The 15,265-nt window shown below is 45.2% G+C and overlaps 1 protein-coding gene across 1 annotated transcript in view; it reads right to left on the bottom strand.

Annotated features, from left to right (window-relative positions):
- Positions 1 to 15,265, bottom strand: part of LOC121280791 — a 137,432-nt gene that overhangs the window by 10,540 nt on the left and 111,627 nt on the right. The window contains exon 17 of the mRNA XM_041193003.1: positions 6,392 to 6,441. Coding sequence (XP_041048937.1) covers positions 6,392 to 6,441 — 50 coding nt within the window. The remainder of the gene's footprint in view (positions 1 to 6,391; positions 6,442 to 15,265) is intronic.

Below are 15,265 nucleotides of genomic sequence, written 5' to 3'. Positions count from 1 at the left end.
GGATACACCATGGTGATGCCAGCAGCCACTCAAGTAACAAAACTCAGAGCTCAAGCTCCTCCAGATGACTACATTTCCTGTATATGTTGTTATGGTGTGCGGTTATGATGTTACAGATTGTGTAAAGAAAACTGTTTTAAAGATTACTTTTTAAAGATTACTTTTTAAAACCACGAATTGAGATTAAAGACTTTTTCAAAATGGCTCCAAGCTACCAGATATATTTGTGGATCAAACTGTGTTTAACTTTCGCGAGGGTAAAAGGCAAAGGATAGAATCACCCCAGATTTGCACTAAGTGCAGTAGCAGGCGGGAAAAAGGACGTTTTACCCGCCAGCCACAATGGTGGCATTTTACGCAGTACTGTCCCTTTCACGGCATGACCTGCCGCATTAGATATACATTCCCAGGAAACACGTTGGTCACTGACCTCTGATTCACCCACCCCGCCGTCACCTCAGGCCTTCAGTAAACCAGGCTCCATATTTAAAGGCCATCCCTGCACAGATCTAGCACTCTCCAAGTGATAGGAAGCTGCTGGGAACCGATGACTGCCAAAGGGGGAGACATACTGTCTCCAAATTTAGCGACGTTTCCCTTGAGCGTCTGCTGGATGCAGTGGAGGCCTGGCATGAAGTCCTTTACCCCCGCTCTGGGCAAAGACCATCAACAAGGTCACCAATCCAGCATGAGAGGCGGTGGCAGCAGTGGTCACCACCAACGCCCTGCAAAAGAGGACAGCCACCCAGTGCAGGAAGAGAATGAACGCTTTCATCCGTTCCGTCAAGGTAAGTCACTCTTCTCATCACTCTCAACTCTCATACACAGAAACAAAAACAGAATTACCTGGAAAAACTCAGCAGGTCTGGCGGCATCGGCAGAGAAGAAAAGAGTTGATGTTTCGAGTCCTCATGACCCTTCGACAGAATTGCGTTCTGTCGAAGGGTCATGAGGACTCGAAACATCAACTCTTTTCTTCTCTGCCGATGCTGCCAGACCTGCTGAGTTTTTCCAGGTAATTCTGTTTTTGTTTTGGATTTTCAGCATCCGCAGTTTTTTGTTTTTTATCTCATACTCAGAAACCCATCACACATCCACAGGGATCTCACACCTCAAGGGACAACACCACTAAGTCTCACACACACCCTCACATCTCCATCAGACTCATATCCTCTGGAGCTCACGTTCTTATCTCATCCATGGCTGCGTTCACCACACAAACATTCCATGCAGTACCATACGTCCCACTCACACTCTCTCCACCTGTTTTCATGCAGGGGAACCTAGTTCACCAACAACAGGGAGAGGTCCCAGACTGGGGTGGAGTGGCCCACATTAGGCACCTCACTCACTTTGAGGAGTGTGCCATCGCGCTGACTGGTGAGGATGTGGACTGTGCCTGCGGTGATGGCGAGGTTGGTGGCGAACACCCACCTGAGGATCCTGCAGCCCCTTATCCCTCTCTCAACACAACTCTGGAGCCTGGTTTACTGAAGGCCTGGGGTGACGGCGGGGTGGCCAGCGACCCAACGTGTTTCTTGGGAATGCATATTTAATGAGGCAGGACGTGCTGTGAAAGGGACGATACTGCGCAAAACGCCGCCATTGCGGCTGGTGGGTAAAATATCCTTTTTCCTGCTCTATCTCCTGCTTTTGACTGTGCTGTTATGCACTAATTATCTCTATTTTGGTTCAAAGGGAGCTCTGCCAAGTGATGGACACCATCAGCCAGCCAGTCCCTCAGCTCCATCCAGGTTCTCACCTCCAGCCAGGAGGACACCGCCTCCACTGAAGAGCTGGAAATAAGCAGTCTGGAAGGCCCATCACAGCGCTTATCCACATCCTCCACCAGTGCAGAGATACACACTTTGGTGGGACCTAGATCTAGAGCAGGCTCAGGTTCACAATCTGGTGGTCATCACACGGCCACATATCGCGGCAGGAGGAGGCAGGTTCAGCCGAACTCCCTGGCACTTGGAGGACTGCTGGGGAAGAGGCACAACTGAGGTCTGAGTCAGATGACAAGCCTCTGGATTTGGCTTTCCAACTCATAGTGGAAAGTCAGCAGAAGGCAGGGCAAAATCACGCAGAGCTATTGGAAACTCTCAACAGAGTGGCATGCAAGTGAGAGGAGTGCATCGGCCTGATCTCTGATGAAGTGGTGCCCACATGTGCGCACATTGAGGTCTCCATGGGGAGGATGGCGGATGCCATGGAGACCCTGGTCTAGCAGAATGTGGAGATGCATACAGACCTGCACTCCACTGTGGTAGCCATGGGTGAGTTCCTGCAACGTCAACACAAGGGGAAATGGGGGGCACCAGTGCAGAGATACACACTTCTGGGTGCTCCTTCCCCTCAAGGAGTCAGGCCAGAGCCCTTGGGCACCTGAAGAGAGGAATCCAGAGGCTGTCCTCTCCCTCCATGTCCCCTTTGCCTGTGACCCCCCCTCCCCCCCTTCAGCCTCGTTCTCTGTCACCACAGAGGGAGCATCTGGCCCACAGGAGGACAGGTAAGGCAAGCCGGGGCCCTCAAGGCATTGGATCTCCAGAGGACCCACATCAAAGCCATCAGAGGCTACAAAGCCAACGATTGCACAAGCTGTTTCCATCCCTGCTGCGGATGTCAGGGCAGCACCTAGAAGACGTGGTAAGCCGAGAAAAGTTAAGAATTTCTGATCACTACAGTTTAACACATTTTATCACTTTATAATCTGAAAATATATTCGCTTCCACTGAATAAAGTGTAATGGTGTCTTTTAACTTCATTTACAGGCTTCACGAGTCCTGCATCACCCCCTCCCTCCCTGCCACTAGCAGTTCAGTTGCACGCAGCCGGACCACGAGTGATTCTGGAGGGAGAAGTGTGCGTGTGACAAGGCCTTTTGGAGCCTTGTGCAAGCATTCTCCCACGCATGGGGAGGCTTCCTCCATCACACTCATCTCAACATCCTGAAAATTTTCAATGTTGCCTGCTGGGGTTCTCTTTCAGTTGTCCATCTGAGCTGACCTGGATTTCCACCCACCCACTGATTGCACTCCCATGCAGCACCTACCCAACACAAGGCTCCGCTCACTTTCGATTTCAAAAACATGGTTGCAGGAAAGTTTCTTCTCAGGTCCCCCGTCCTTTCCTCTCCCCCAATCATGCATGTCCCTTCCCCTATCACTGTTGAACACCCGGCATCATCTTCCACCTCTCCATCATCACGTACTAACCACAACCCTTTTCTTTCGGGGATGTCCAGGTGAATGTGCACATTCCCTACCCTCCCAAGAATCCCACCCCCAACCACATTGACCTCCCTGACTCCTCCTTTCCACCCCCAAGGTCCATGTCTGCTTCCAAAGACCCACCAACCTCCCTCGCCATCCCTTCTACAACTACCGTCACACCCACACCCTCCCAACCTTCTGGCTCACTCTGCTCCCTCATACTCACCATTCCCTCCTACCATACCCATCCTCAGTTCACTCTCCAGGAGGCAGTCATTGACTCCACAGACCCTTCCCTTGCACGTTCATCTGGATATCCACCCCTTCCTCCCTTCTCCACCCTTAATCCATTCTCCCCCCGGACTCCTTCCTCCCCCGGACTCCTTTCCCCCTTCAAACTCCTTCCTCCCCCTGGACTCCTTCCCCACCATGGACTCCTTCCTGCCACAAAATCCTACCTCCCCCTGAACTCCTTCCTCCCCCTGAACTCCTTGCCCCTTCGAACTCCTTCCCTTACACTTTCCTCCTCCTTACACCTACCTCCCTGGTTGCTGCATTCTCCCCCAGTAAACCCTCCACCCACCTACAACCTCCCCTCTCCCATCCTCACCCCCGACACATTCATTTCCCTCCCCTCTCAGTTTCACCCCACAAACACCTTTCCCCACCTTAACCTCACATCCCCACCTCCAGTACACCTTCTTCACCCACACACACCAGTACCCCTTCCTCTCCCACTCACAGATGGATCTTTCTCCCCCCCCCACCCCCGATGATCATCTGTAGTAGCACATGGCCAAGCCCCCGAAGTCCCGATACAGACTCCACACATCAACAGAGACTTCCCTCCCAACTTCCGTGAGCTGCTTCATGATGTACGTGTTCCAGGTTCAGGTTGCTGTAGGGCTCCAGCATCTTCCACTCCCCAGATGTCTGCGATGTGAGCAAAGTCCTGGTAAGTCCCGGTAAGTCCTGGCTTCTTCACATCACAATTGTCAAGACGTATTCTGGGCCAGGATGTTGTTCTGCCGATGTGGGTGGTAAATTTGACATGGGAGGATTATTCCTGCAAGCAGGCAAGATGATGAGATGCAAATGCATTGAAATTAGGTTTCCAAAGTCAGGTGGTAGGAAAGGCCATTGATAATCGCAACCAATTTTTGGCCTTCTCGCCATATCGTCAGCTCATGCCTACCAAGTTGTCCAACACCAACAGGGCCATAAAATTCTGTCCAATCTTTAATTTAATTATGCCTCACTGTGGCCTTGTCCAGGAGATAGCTACGTTTTTTGATGCCTCATTATAAGAATATAAATTTCGGCTTGGCCAGATAAACAGCTAATGCCACAGGCAGAAAAAGACATTTGAAATTCAATGAGCATTTCCACAAGGGTTAATAGAAACTCATTGACTTGATGGATTTCCTTCAAAGCCATTAACTGATAAGCAACTGTAAAGTGTGAACAGCCTTGGCACTTTGAACACTGCAGGTGATAAAGGAGACTTCAGATTGCTAAATGGGATAAAAACAGAAAATGTTGGATAACTCAGCAGGTCTGACAGCATCTATGGAGAGAGAAACAGACTCAACATTTTGAGTCTGTATGACCCTTCTTCAGAGCATCTGCAATATTTTGCTTTTATCTTAGTTGCTAAATGGGATTACCACTTACCTTATATTGAATAGTGACTCAGCATGACAGCAGACATCTTTGCTTCATGCTGTACTGAAAAAGGCAGGAAGCTGTCATCAGAGATCAAAGATCATTAGAAAGACACCTTGACACATCTGCCGAGAAGCACAGACTAGATTCCACAGGGAGAGACAACGAGAGACATCCAGAAACAACTTGTAGTCTGCAGTAAAGTAATTAGACAGCTAAAAGTGTCATGCCTGCAGAATCAGAGAAACAAGGAACCTCTCTTTTCCCTGTAATCTGTTCCAACTGTTAAGCTTACCTGTGAAAGCAAACTTTTGTAGACAAAGCAACATCAGACATCACAAAATCTCAACTTCAACATACCAGGCCTGCATTGAGTCGTAGAGACTGAACTTGATTTGCTTTATATAAGTATTGTTTTGATCTCTATTTGTAATTAATCTTTGTGTGTGTGCCTGGTATCTTTTTTTCCGAAGTAACCTCTGGCTCAACAGTGTGAAATAAACTAATCTTTTCTTTTAAATACAAAAAGGCTTTGCTGCTGGATTATTTTAAATTGACCCTCTCACTCCAAGGGTAAGAAATACACCTTCAACACCTCTTTGTCCTTTTGTCTATGACATCTTTTGGCTATCTCCACCTATCACTGGCCTTCTATCCAGCTCTACGTGTCCCACACCCGCCCCCCTCCCACCCCCCCCAAACCAGCTTATATTTCACCTCTTTTCTATTCTGACTTAGTTCTGTTGAAGAGTCATACGGACTCGAAATGTTAACTATGTTCCTCTCCGCAGATGCTGCCAGACCTGCTGAGTTTTTCCAGGTATCTTTATTTTTGTTTAAGAAATACACACATTGACATACAAACCCATTGTTCATGGCAACCTTGAGAAAACACCTTTAATACCATCAGTGACAATGTATTTGCCCAAGAATTATGGAGCGTTCTGGATTTCCCACACATGTATCTAGACCAAGATGCCCTACAATACCTCAATTTATTAGACTAACTAAATTTAACAGTAATAAACTAAAGACTTCTGAAAGACTTATTAAATAACAACTCACTGGCCAACACCCACCCTTGGTTGATGATACATTTAGTTTTTTTTAAACTTTGCTCCCTGATTCTCAATCCTTTCTGTTCATCAGAAGTGAGGTCCTTTCCCCTAGATTGATATCTGCAGACTAGTTGATCTTATCCTCCTAACCAAGGAAAACAGCATTGATACATGGATGAGAGAAATGTGCCCAAATTCTCCTCAAAAAAGCACATTATGACCTGGTCAGTTTGTTATGCTTTCTAATCATATCCAGCTGTTTAGCATGAGGTTAGTATATTATCAGTTTGTTTTTCTCTTTACTCACATGTAAGTATTTGATGCATGAAACTAAGTAAGTGTTTTATTAAGCAAGAGTTTTCTTAATAATTCCTGAGGTAAAATTAATTAGGTGTTCATGCTCACTGTGTTTGATGCACAGTATGTGATTTCCTGAGGAAATTAAGTACTCACATTTCTTCACCAGACTGAATATTCTCAAAATTCATGCTTCTTTGCTGAAACTGTAAAAAAAAAATCCTTTAATGCTTTGGACAGGACAGTGGAAGATGAACAGGAAGATGAGGACTGAATTTAATTAACAACCACATCAATCTCAGGAAAAATATCATATCTGTGTTTTTTTAATATATATTTGAAAAACTGTTTCAATAAGATTGCATTCTTAAGTTGTCTGCATCACTGTGGGAGCCATCAGTTTATGTGCCAGTGAGTCTCAGGGATTTCATAATCCCTCAAGATCTCAGTGAGAGAATTGATAGATTGCAGGAATCTTACAAATATTTCAAATTCTCTGTCAAAATGAAAGAAATTATACGGCAACAGTTTAGGCCAAGTGACCCATAATTTACCAATGTTTGACTCACCAAAGCCTACAATAATTTTTAACATGTTGAAAGCTTTTACTTTATGTGCCTGCACCAAGTCTCAGGGGAAGTCATGTTTCTATGTCTGCCAAGCTGTAATGAGTTATGACCTCAAATAATAAAGAGCTACCATTTGTCTCTTCTGCAAGGATGCAGAATTTCATTCTGATTCAAAGGGAAAGCACATTCTACTGAACTGTCACAAAATTCTTAACATTTATAATGGAAATCATTCACACATTTATTGGTACCAAAGCAAAATACTGCAAGTGCTGAAAACCTCAAATAAAAACAGAAAATGCTGGATATAATCAGGTCAATAATGAATTGTCTTTCTCCACAGATGCTGCCAGGCCTGCTGAGTGTTTCCAGCACTTTGTTTTTATTTCAGATTATGCAATATTTTGCTTGTATATTAGTGTATATTATTCACTGCCACTTGTCTTCCAGGAATGCCATGCATCTTGAAGAAGTTCTGCTCTTCTCTCCGACAGGATTTCAATTTGTGTCTTCTATCTTGTTCAGTTTCATTGTTTTCTATCTCCCTTCTTGTGTTTGATCAGGTACCTAAAAAAAAGGATTTCTACAGCCACACTCCAGCTCCAACTTATTCCACAGGGATTCCAAATAAAATTCCACCCTTCATGTTTTGGATTCACCCACGATTATGGATATCTTCTAGACATTTAGATTTCCTCGCACCGCTGTTCTCGCCACATTCTCAAATCTCAAAATGTAAGCAGCACCGACTCACTCTAGCTCAAAACTGTCCTGGTTCATTGTTTCATTTCAACCTTCTCCATATGTCACTTTAACAGAAGGATTGCAAGCTTCACAAATTCATTGTTCCCCACACCCCTCTGGATCCTTCCTCCCTTCCCGTTCCTCCAACCCCATCTCTTCAAATCTCACCCCTTTCCATATATTTTCAGTACCCCTGACCTTCCCTTCTCTGACTCTGAATGATCTGTCCTCAGAATAACGCCTCAGTTTCATCCCCTTACACCCAACCCCAATGAATTTTGAGCTCAGCACAGTGTTGTCTTTTCTTGTTGCCTCCATGTCTACTTTCTTGGCCAGGAGTCTTCCTCCTGCTCAGCGGACCCTTTTATCCATCTCTCCATCCACCTGAACCACTCATTCGGTCCCCTAACCCTCTCTAGATCTTTTCATTATGAACTGACAGTGTGACATCAGCGTGACATCAATTTCTCTGCTCCCCTCACTCACTCTAACCTGGTTCTGATGAAGGGTCATTGATCTGAAATGTTAACTGTTTCTCTTCACAGATACTGCGTGACCTGCTGTGTATTTCCAGCATTTTCTGTATTTAATTTCACATTTATTGGTGTTGTTCAGACATCCTTTGCTGGAATTCACATGGTTCAATAGTGGTAACTTGCAAGTCAAAATTTTTATACAGATTCACCTAACACATTAGCATCAAGTTTCACTCCAGTGGCATTGTAGTTGGGGTTAATGGGCTGTGGGCAGAGTTTCCCTACTTAGGGCATGCATGGCACATGCTGCAGTCTTTCACAGCCCCATTTGATACAGGGCTGTGAAACAGGCCTTGTGCCCCTGATTTGCCAATGCCAGTCTAATGCCAGTTTCAGGAGCATAATCTGGACAGGTACTGACCACTCCTAACCAACATGGCAGATGACATTGAATGCGTATGTTCATGCTGCATTAATACAGGCATAGGGAAAACCCATTTCTAGACCACTGCATTTTTGTACTAAATTGTTGGCTAAATGTTTGTACTAAATTATTCTATTTCTCAAATTTGAAGATGGTTACAGGATGAAGGTAAGACTAGGCTGATGTGCGACACCCTCAAGATCAAGCCTGCTAATTATAATAAAGCAGGCTTGCTGGCACCTGTAGAACCGTACTGCAGCACAGCGTTGTCAGCGGATGAGGGGGCAGATGCTACGATGGCTTCATGAATGATGTCACGGCATTATGTTTGTAAAAAAAGATGAAGTTTTCTCAATTTTACAAACCCGACTCAACCTCTATCATTTTTCAACACACAAAATATGATAAGTCCACTGACAGTTTTCAGTTATGATCACAACTGGAAAAGAAACATGTTTGTGGCTCTTATGATTTTTTTCTGTTTTTAATCTTAGATTAAATTGCTGAATTAACTATTCAACAGTCTGTGTGGTATGAAGATTTACAAACTGGCTAAGCTTTGTCTGCAGTTTATAGTAATCTAACCTTATTCAAGCATAACTTTTCCTGACATAACTCTGCATTTATCATGATCGGGCTGCAGCACAGCGTATGCCATTTTTACTTTGCTTGACCTTGTATGTAAAGTAATTCAGTGGTGTGTGATTTTTTGACATAAGCTCAATGTCAATGCATTAACTGAGCAGAACATAACACAGTGTAAACCCATTCTAAGGAGTAGAATATGCAATAATATAATATAAACAGAGAGGACTGGAGTGTTAAGAAGAGTGTTCCAAAATGCCAGTAAAACTTTAACTGATTTAAAACATACTGGTGATGCACAAGCCCTATCAGTCTTGTGTAAACTCATTGAAAAGTCCATGGAAATCAAGAATTAATTTCCATTCTCACTCACATGGTAGTACGAATTTATGTTTACTTGATGATGTTGCTTGTGATAGAATGGCCCTGTTGCAGACCAGCTCTAGAGTTGGCTGCCAGCTGTTGAATCATAAGTCAGTCCAGAGGAGAATAGCTCTTGTGTCCCAGCAGGCAACGTGTAACTGTAGCACTGTTGGAATTAAGGCAGCTCTGAGGGCTGGGCAACGTGACAGTTGGCAGGATAGTGGACACAGATCTGCATGATGCACTGCCTAGTGTCAAAAAATGTTGCTGGTTGAGGGAATAGAATATTATTTTATTCTTTCATAGGGTGTGGGCATTGCTGGCAAGGGTAGCAGCTGTTGCCCATCTCTAACTGAGAAGGCAGTGAACTGTGAACTGCTGCAGTCCATGTGGTGTAGGTATAACCGCAGTGCTGCTGGGGAGGGAATTCCAGGATTTTGACCCAGCAACAGTGAAGGAATGATGATATAGTTCTAAGTCAGGACAGTGTGTGGCTTGGAGGGGAACTTGCAGATGGTGGCGTTCCCTTGTATCTGCTGCTCATGCCCTTCTAAGTGGAAAAGGTCACAGGTTTGGAAGATGCTGTTAAAGAAGTCTCGGTGAGTTACCGCAATGCATATATAGTACACACTGCTGCTATTAAGTGCCGTTGGTGGTGGGGGGTGAAAGCTTAAGGTGGTAGATGCAGTACCAGTCAGTGGGCTGCTTTGTCCTGGGTGGTGTTGAGCTTTTTGAGTATTGTTGGAGCTGCACTCACCCAGGCAAGTGGAGAGTGTTCCATCATATCCTGACTTGTGCCTTGTCAATGATGGACAAGCTATGGGGAGTTCAGGAAGTGAGTTACTCGCCTTATAATTCCCAGTCTCGGACCTGCTTTTGTAGCCACAATATTCATATGGTTGATCCTTTTCAGTTTCTGTCAATAGTAACCCCCAGGATGTTGATGGTAGGGGATTCAGTGACACTGAATGACAAGGAAAGACGATTAGATTCTCTCTTGTTGGAAATAATCATTGTCTGGCATTTGTGTGGTGTGAATGTTACTTGCCACTTATCCACCCAAGCCTGAATGTTGTGCAGGTCTTGACAGAGACTGCTTCAGTATCTGAGGAGTTGTGAATGGTACTGAACATTGTGCAATCATCAGTGAACACCCCCACTTCTGACCTTACGATGGAAGGAAGATAATTGATGAAGCAGCTTAAGGTTAGGCCTAGGACACTCCACTGAGGAACTCCTGCAGCAATGCCTTGGGACTGAGATGACTGGCCTCCAACAAACACAACCATCTTTCTTTATGTTAGAAATGACTCCAACCAGTGGAGAGTTCTCCCCTTGATTCCCATTGGCTTCAATTTTGCCAGGGTTCCTTGATGCCACACTCGGTCAAATGCTACCTTGATGTCAAGGGCAGTCACTCTCACCTCCCCTCTAAATTAAACTCTTGTCCATGTTTGGACCAAGGCTGTAATGAAGTCAGGAGCTAAGTGACCCTGGTGGAATCCAAACTGAACATTACTGAGCAGGCGATTGCTGTGTAAGTGCCGCGTGACTGCACTATCGACGACACCTTCCATCACTTTGCTGATGATCGAGAGGGGGCTGACAGGGCAGTAATTGGCAAGATTGGATTTGTCCTACTTTTGGTGCACAGGACATACCTGGGCAATTTTCCACATTGTTGGGTAGATGCCAATGTTGTAGCTGTACTGGAACAGCTTGGCTCGGGGAATGGCTAGATCTAGAACACAAGCCTTCAGTACTATTGCCTGGATGTTGTCAGGGCCCATAGCCTTCACAGTATCTTGTGCCTTCAGATGTATTTTGACACTATGTGGAGTGAATCAGATTGTCTGAAGATTGACATTTGTGATGCTGGGGATCTCAAGAGAGGGTCAAGATGTATCATCGATGTGGCACTTCTGGCTGCAGATGGTTGCAAATGCTTCAGCCTTGTCTTCTACACTGATGTGCTGGGCTCCACCATCACTGAGGATAGGGGTATGTGTGGAGGCTCCTCTTCCTCCTGTTGGTTCTAAATTTGTCTACCACCATTTATGACTGAATGTGGCAGGACCGTGGAGCTTGGATCCGAACCGTTGGCTGTGGGATCACTTAGCATTGTCTATCGCATGCTGCTTCCACTGTTTGGCGTGCAAGTAGTCCTCTGCTGTAGCTTCCCCAGTTTGACAACTAATTTTTATCTATGCCTCGTGCTGCTCCTGGCATGCCCTTCTGGACTCTTCATTGAACCAGGGTTAATTCCCAGCCTTGATAGCAATGGTAGAGTGAGGGATATGCCGAGCCATTTTAATTGATGAAGGTGCTAGAGTGGTGAAAGGGAGCATGCATTCTACTGCAATTTGCTCCCTGGGAAAGCCTGCCAAGTGGGCAAAAAACTAGTGCTCTTTCATCCTACTTTGTTTTGTCCATAAAGAAGATGTAAATATTCCTTTCAGCACAGAGAACCTCACTGATATCTCTGGTACATTGGTGTACAGCATTACAGCCTAAAAAGAGCCAGTGGCATGAAAATTGAGGACTACAGTGATCTTGACAACTAAAGGTAGTGCTGCCCATACCCTAGTTTAAGGCTCGAGTTGTGGCTGCAAAAGGTGACATTGCTTGGTGACAGCCTCCTTGATGAAACAAATGCACCCAAGACATTGCTCCTGCATAAAGCACTATTGCACGAAAAATGTTCTCTGAATACCTGGCCTCCTGTGCATTGCCCTCCTCCTGCTTCTCCTCCCTCTTCTGGCAGCTGCCCTTGCTTTGTGGGTCTTCCTTCTCTTGGTACAAGGAGTTCCTGGCAAAGTTAAGCCAGCAGAACAGGAGAAACCCTGAAACAATTCCCATCCTTTATTGTCTAAAGTTATTGTGTAGAGAGGAGGGTTTTGGTGACCTCTTACATTGCTCCATAAACATCTGTTAGAAGACGTTCAAAAATTACCTGATTTGACTTACTGATGTCAGCTCCTCTGCTCCATGCTCCCAACTGACACTGCACTGATACTCATACCAAATTGTGGTGTGGGGGAATAGTAAGTGTGAAACAATATCCTTCTAGTTTCTGAGAGAGTGCATCTGTTACTACTGTTGTGGGTCTTAGATGAGGTTGTTTGTGGTCTACATTTACAAATACTGCTGGTGGCAAGGCTGTTGGTAAACTTTTCCTTTTGTTTAACATATTACTAACTATATACAATACAGACTTGGCACGAAGCTCTACATGGAACTCTCTCTCATGCTCTGTTGTCATGTGATCTTACATCACTGATGATATAGACTATATATTTACATATTTAACATTAACCCTTTATACTACAGTGCATTTATAAAACTGCTGCTTTGATTGCCCCTTAGGCAATTTGCAACCTTTCAGATTCAACATTGAGCTCAACAATCTAACATCATAACCTCTGTTCCTGTTTTTTTCAGATTAGAACTGTTAATGATGATTTTGCTAAGCCCATTTACACATCCTCTCGACCCATCGTTTGTTTCTTCACTTAATTAATCATCATCTACTTTTGCCTTGCATCATCATCATTCTCTTTTGTCATTTTACCTCACCTGCCTTCTACCCAGTCAAAAACCTTCCATTTTGTTCTTTTCTCCCCTTCCCACTTTCCCTGCCTCAATGTTTCCTTAAAATCTGTAACATTTTTAAATTTGTTCCAGTTCCAACAAAAACACTGGGCAGGATTTTCACCCTGATATGGGGGCTGGGACCTGAGACAGTGGGCGTGTAATGCCATGCTGCCAGCTCATGTGCCAGTTTTCTGACACCATCCCTGAGCCATTATTGGGAAGGCCAGGTAGGGTGGAGCATGCCTGCCCAGTTATGGCAAGTAACTATTTAAGGTGATTAACAGGTCAATCAAGGCCCTTGATCAGAGCCTGACTGGAATTTTCCAGTTGGCCTGTGGATCCCTGCAAGGTTGGCAGCTGCCTGGAAGGCAGCTTACAAGCAGGTGACTGATAGAGGAGACACCACCTCTCCAGGAAGACTTATAGGTCTCTCCTGCCTACCAGGTTACAGCTGCAGCTGCAGATCATCCTGCAGAGGGGTTCTCCCTCCTAGCGACCCTACAACTGTGGCCATTTCTTATTTAATCATTTTCAAAGTTGCTGAGGTGGAGGCAATAGCAGGCTCCAGCCCCTTCAGTGCTGGGGAACCTCCTATTGGCTCTCAAACTTTGAAAGCCCACCTACTGTTCTTTATCAGGCAGTTCTGGCATTCTGGCCAATAATTGGCCAATTCTGGAAAAATCCATGAAGGTGACTGTTCACTGCAGAGCAGGGTTGGGATCGAATTTGAACCCAATGTCAGGGTTCCAACCCAAAATCAAAATTTTGCTCATTAACTCTGTTTCTTTCTTTCCAGATGCTCCCTGACCTGTTGAATATTTCCAGCATTTTCTGGTTTTATTTCTGATTTTCAGCATCCACAATATTTTGCTTTTGTCTATAATATTTGTCTATTGTAGTGGTTGTCAGATTTGATTGGCAATTCAACTGGAAATCTGTGGACCCACTGGGAGAGTGTCGAGAATCAAAATCCTTGGCTTCCAGTCTAGTTGAGGAATAAAGCAACAAGCACTCTCCCTGTGAACTGACAAGGAAGCCAGCCCTAAATTGAGAAAGTTCTCTCCTTAGGTTCAAGACTGAATAGCTTCAGAGGGCTGAATTTGCCTGACCCACTAAGAGCAGGTCGATCAGCAAGGTGCAGGGAATCCAGAAGTCAGGATGCCCTTGCATACTGTTGAGTTTTAACTTGGTAGCATACATGCAATCCAGGAGATAGATATAATGGCACTCACCTCCTGGATCCACCAGGTTCTCACCTGGATATAGCTGCCAGATTCTCTGAAGCTTGACTTGGGGAGATGATGGTGTAGTAGTATTGTCACTGGACTAGTAATCCAAAGACCCAGGGTAATGCTCTGTGGACCCGGTTTGAATCCCACTATGGCAGATCATGGAATTTGAATTCAATAAAAAAATCTGGAATTAAAAGTCTAATGATAACCATGAAATCGTTGTCGATTGTTGCAAAAACTCATCTGGTTCACTAATGTCCTTTAGGGAAGGAAATCTGTCTTCCTTATCTGGTCTGGCCGACATGTGACTCCAGACCCACAGTAATGTGGTTGACTCTGAAATGCCCAGGCAAGCCATCAGTTGTAACAAACCACTACAAAGTCACAAAAAAGGAATGAAACTGGATGGACCACCTGGCATCAACCTAGGCACTGGAAATGACAATGGCAATTGCAGCCCTGTCAACCCTGCAAAATCCTCCTTACTAACATATGGGGGCTATTGCCAATATTGAGAGAGCTGTCTCACAAACTAGTCAAGCAACAGCCTGACATAGTCATCCTCATGGAATCATACCTTACAGGTAATGTCCCAGGCTCCACCATTACCATTCCTGGGTATGTCCTTTCCCACCAGTAAGACAGACCCAGTAGAGGTGGGGTCAGTGGTATACAGTCGGAGGAAGTGGGGTGGTGGGGGGGGGTAGTTGCCATGGGAGTACTCAACATCAACTCCGGACCCCATGAAGTCTCATGGCATTAGGGCAAACATGGACAAAGAAACTTCCTGCTGACTACGATGTACCGCCCTCCCTCAGCTGATGAATCAGTGCTCCTCCATGTTGAAAATCACTTGGAAGAAGCACAGAGGGTGGCAAGGGTGTAGAATGTACTCTGGGTGGGGTACTTCAATGTCCATCACCAAGAGTGGCTTGGTAGCACCACTGCTGGCCGAGTCCTAAAGGACATAGCTGCTAGACTGTAGGTGGTATGGGAACCAACAAGAGGGAAAAACATGCTTGACCTCATCCTCGTCAATCTGC

Source organism: Carcharodon carcharias, chromosome 8 (assembly GCF_017639515.1).
Source record: "Carcharodon carcharias isolate sCarCar2 chromosome 8, sCarCar2.pri, whole genome shotgun sequence".
NCBI lineage: Eukaryota > Metazoa > Chordata > Chondrichthyes > Lamniformes > Lamnidae > Carcharodon > Carcharodon carcharias.
The sequence above is the reverse complement of the archived record's forward strand: the minus strand, read 5'-3'. Positions and strand labels throughout refer to the sequence as shown.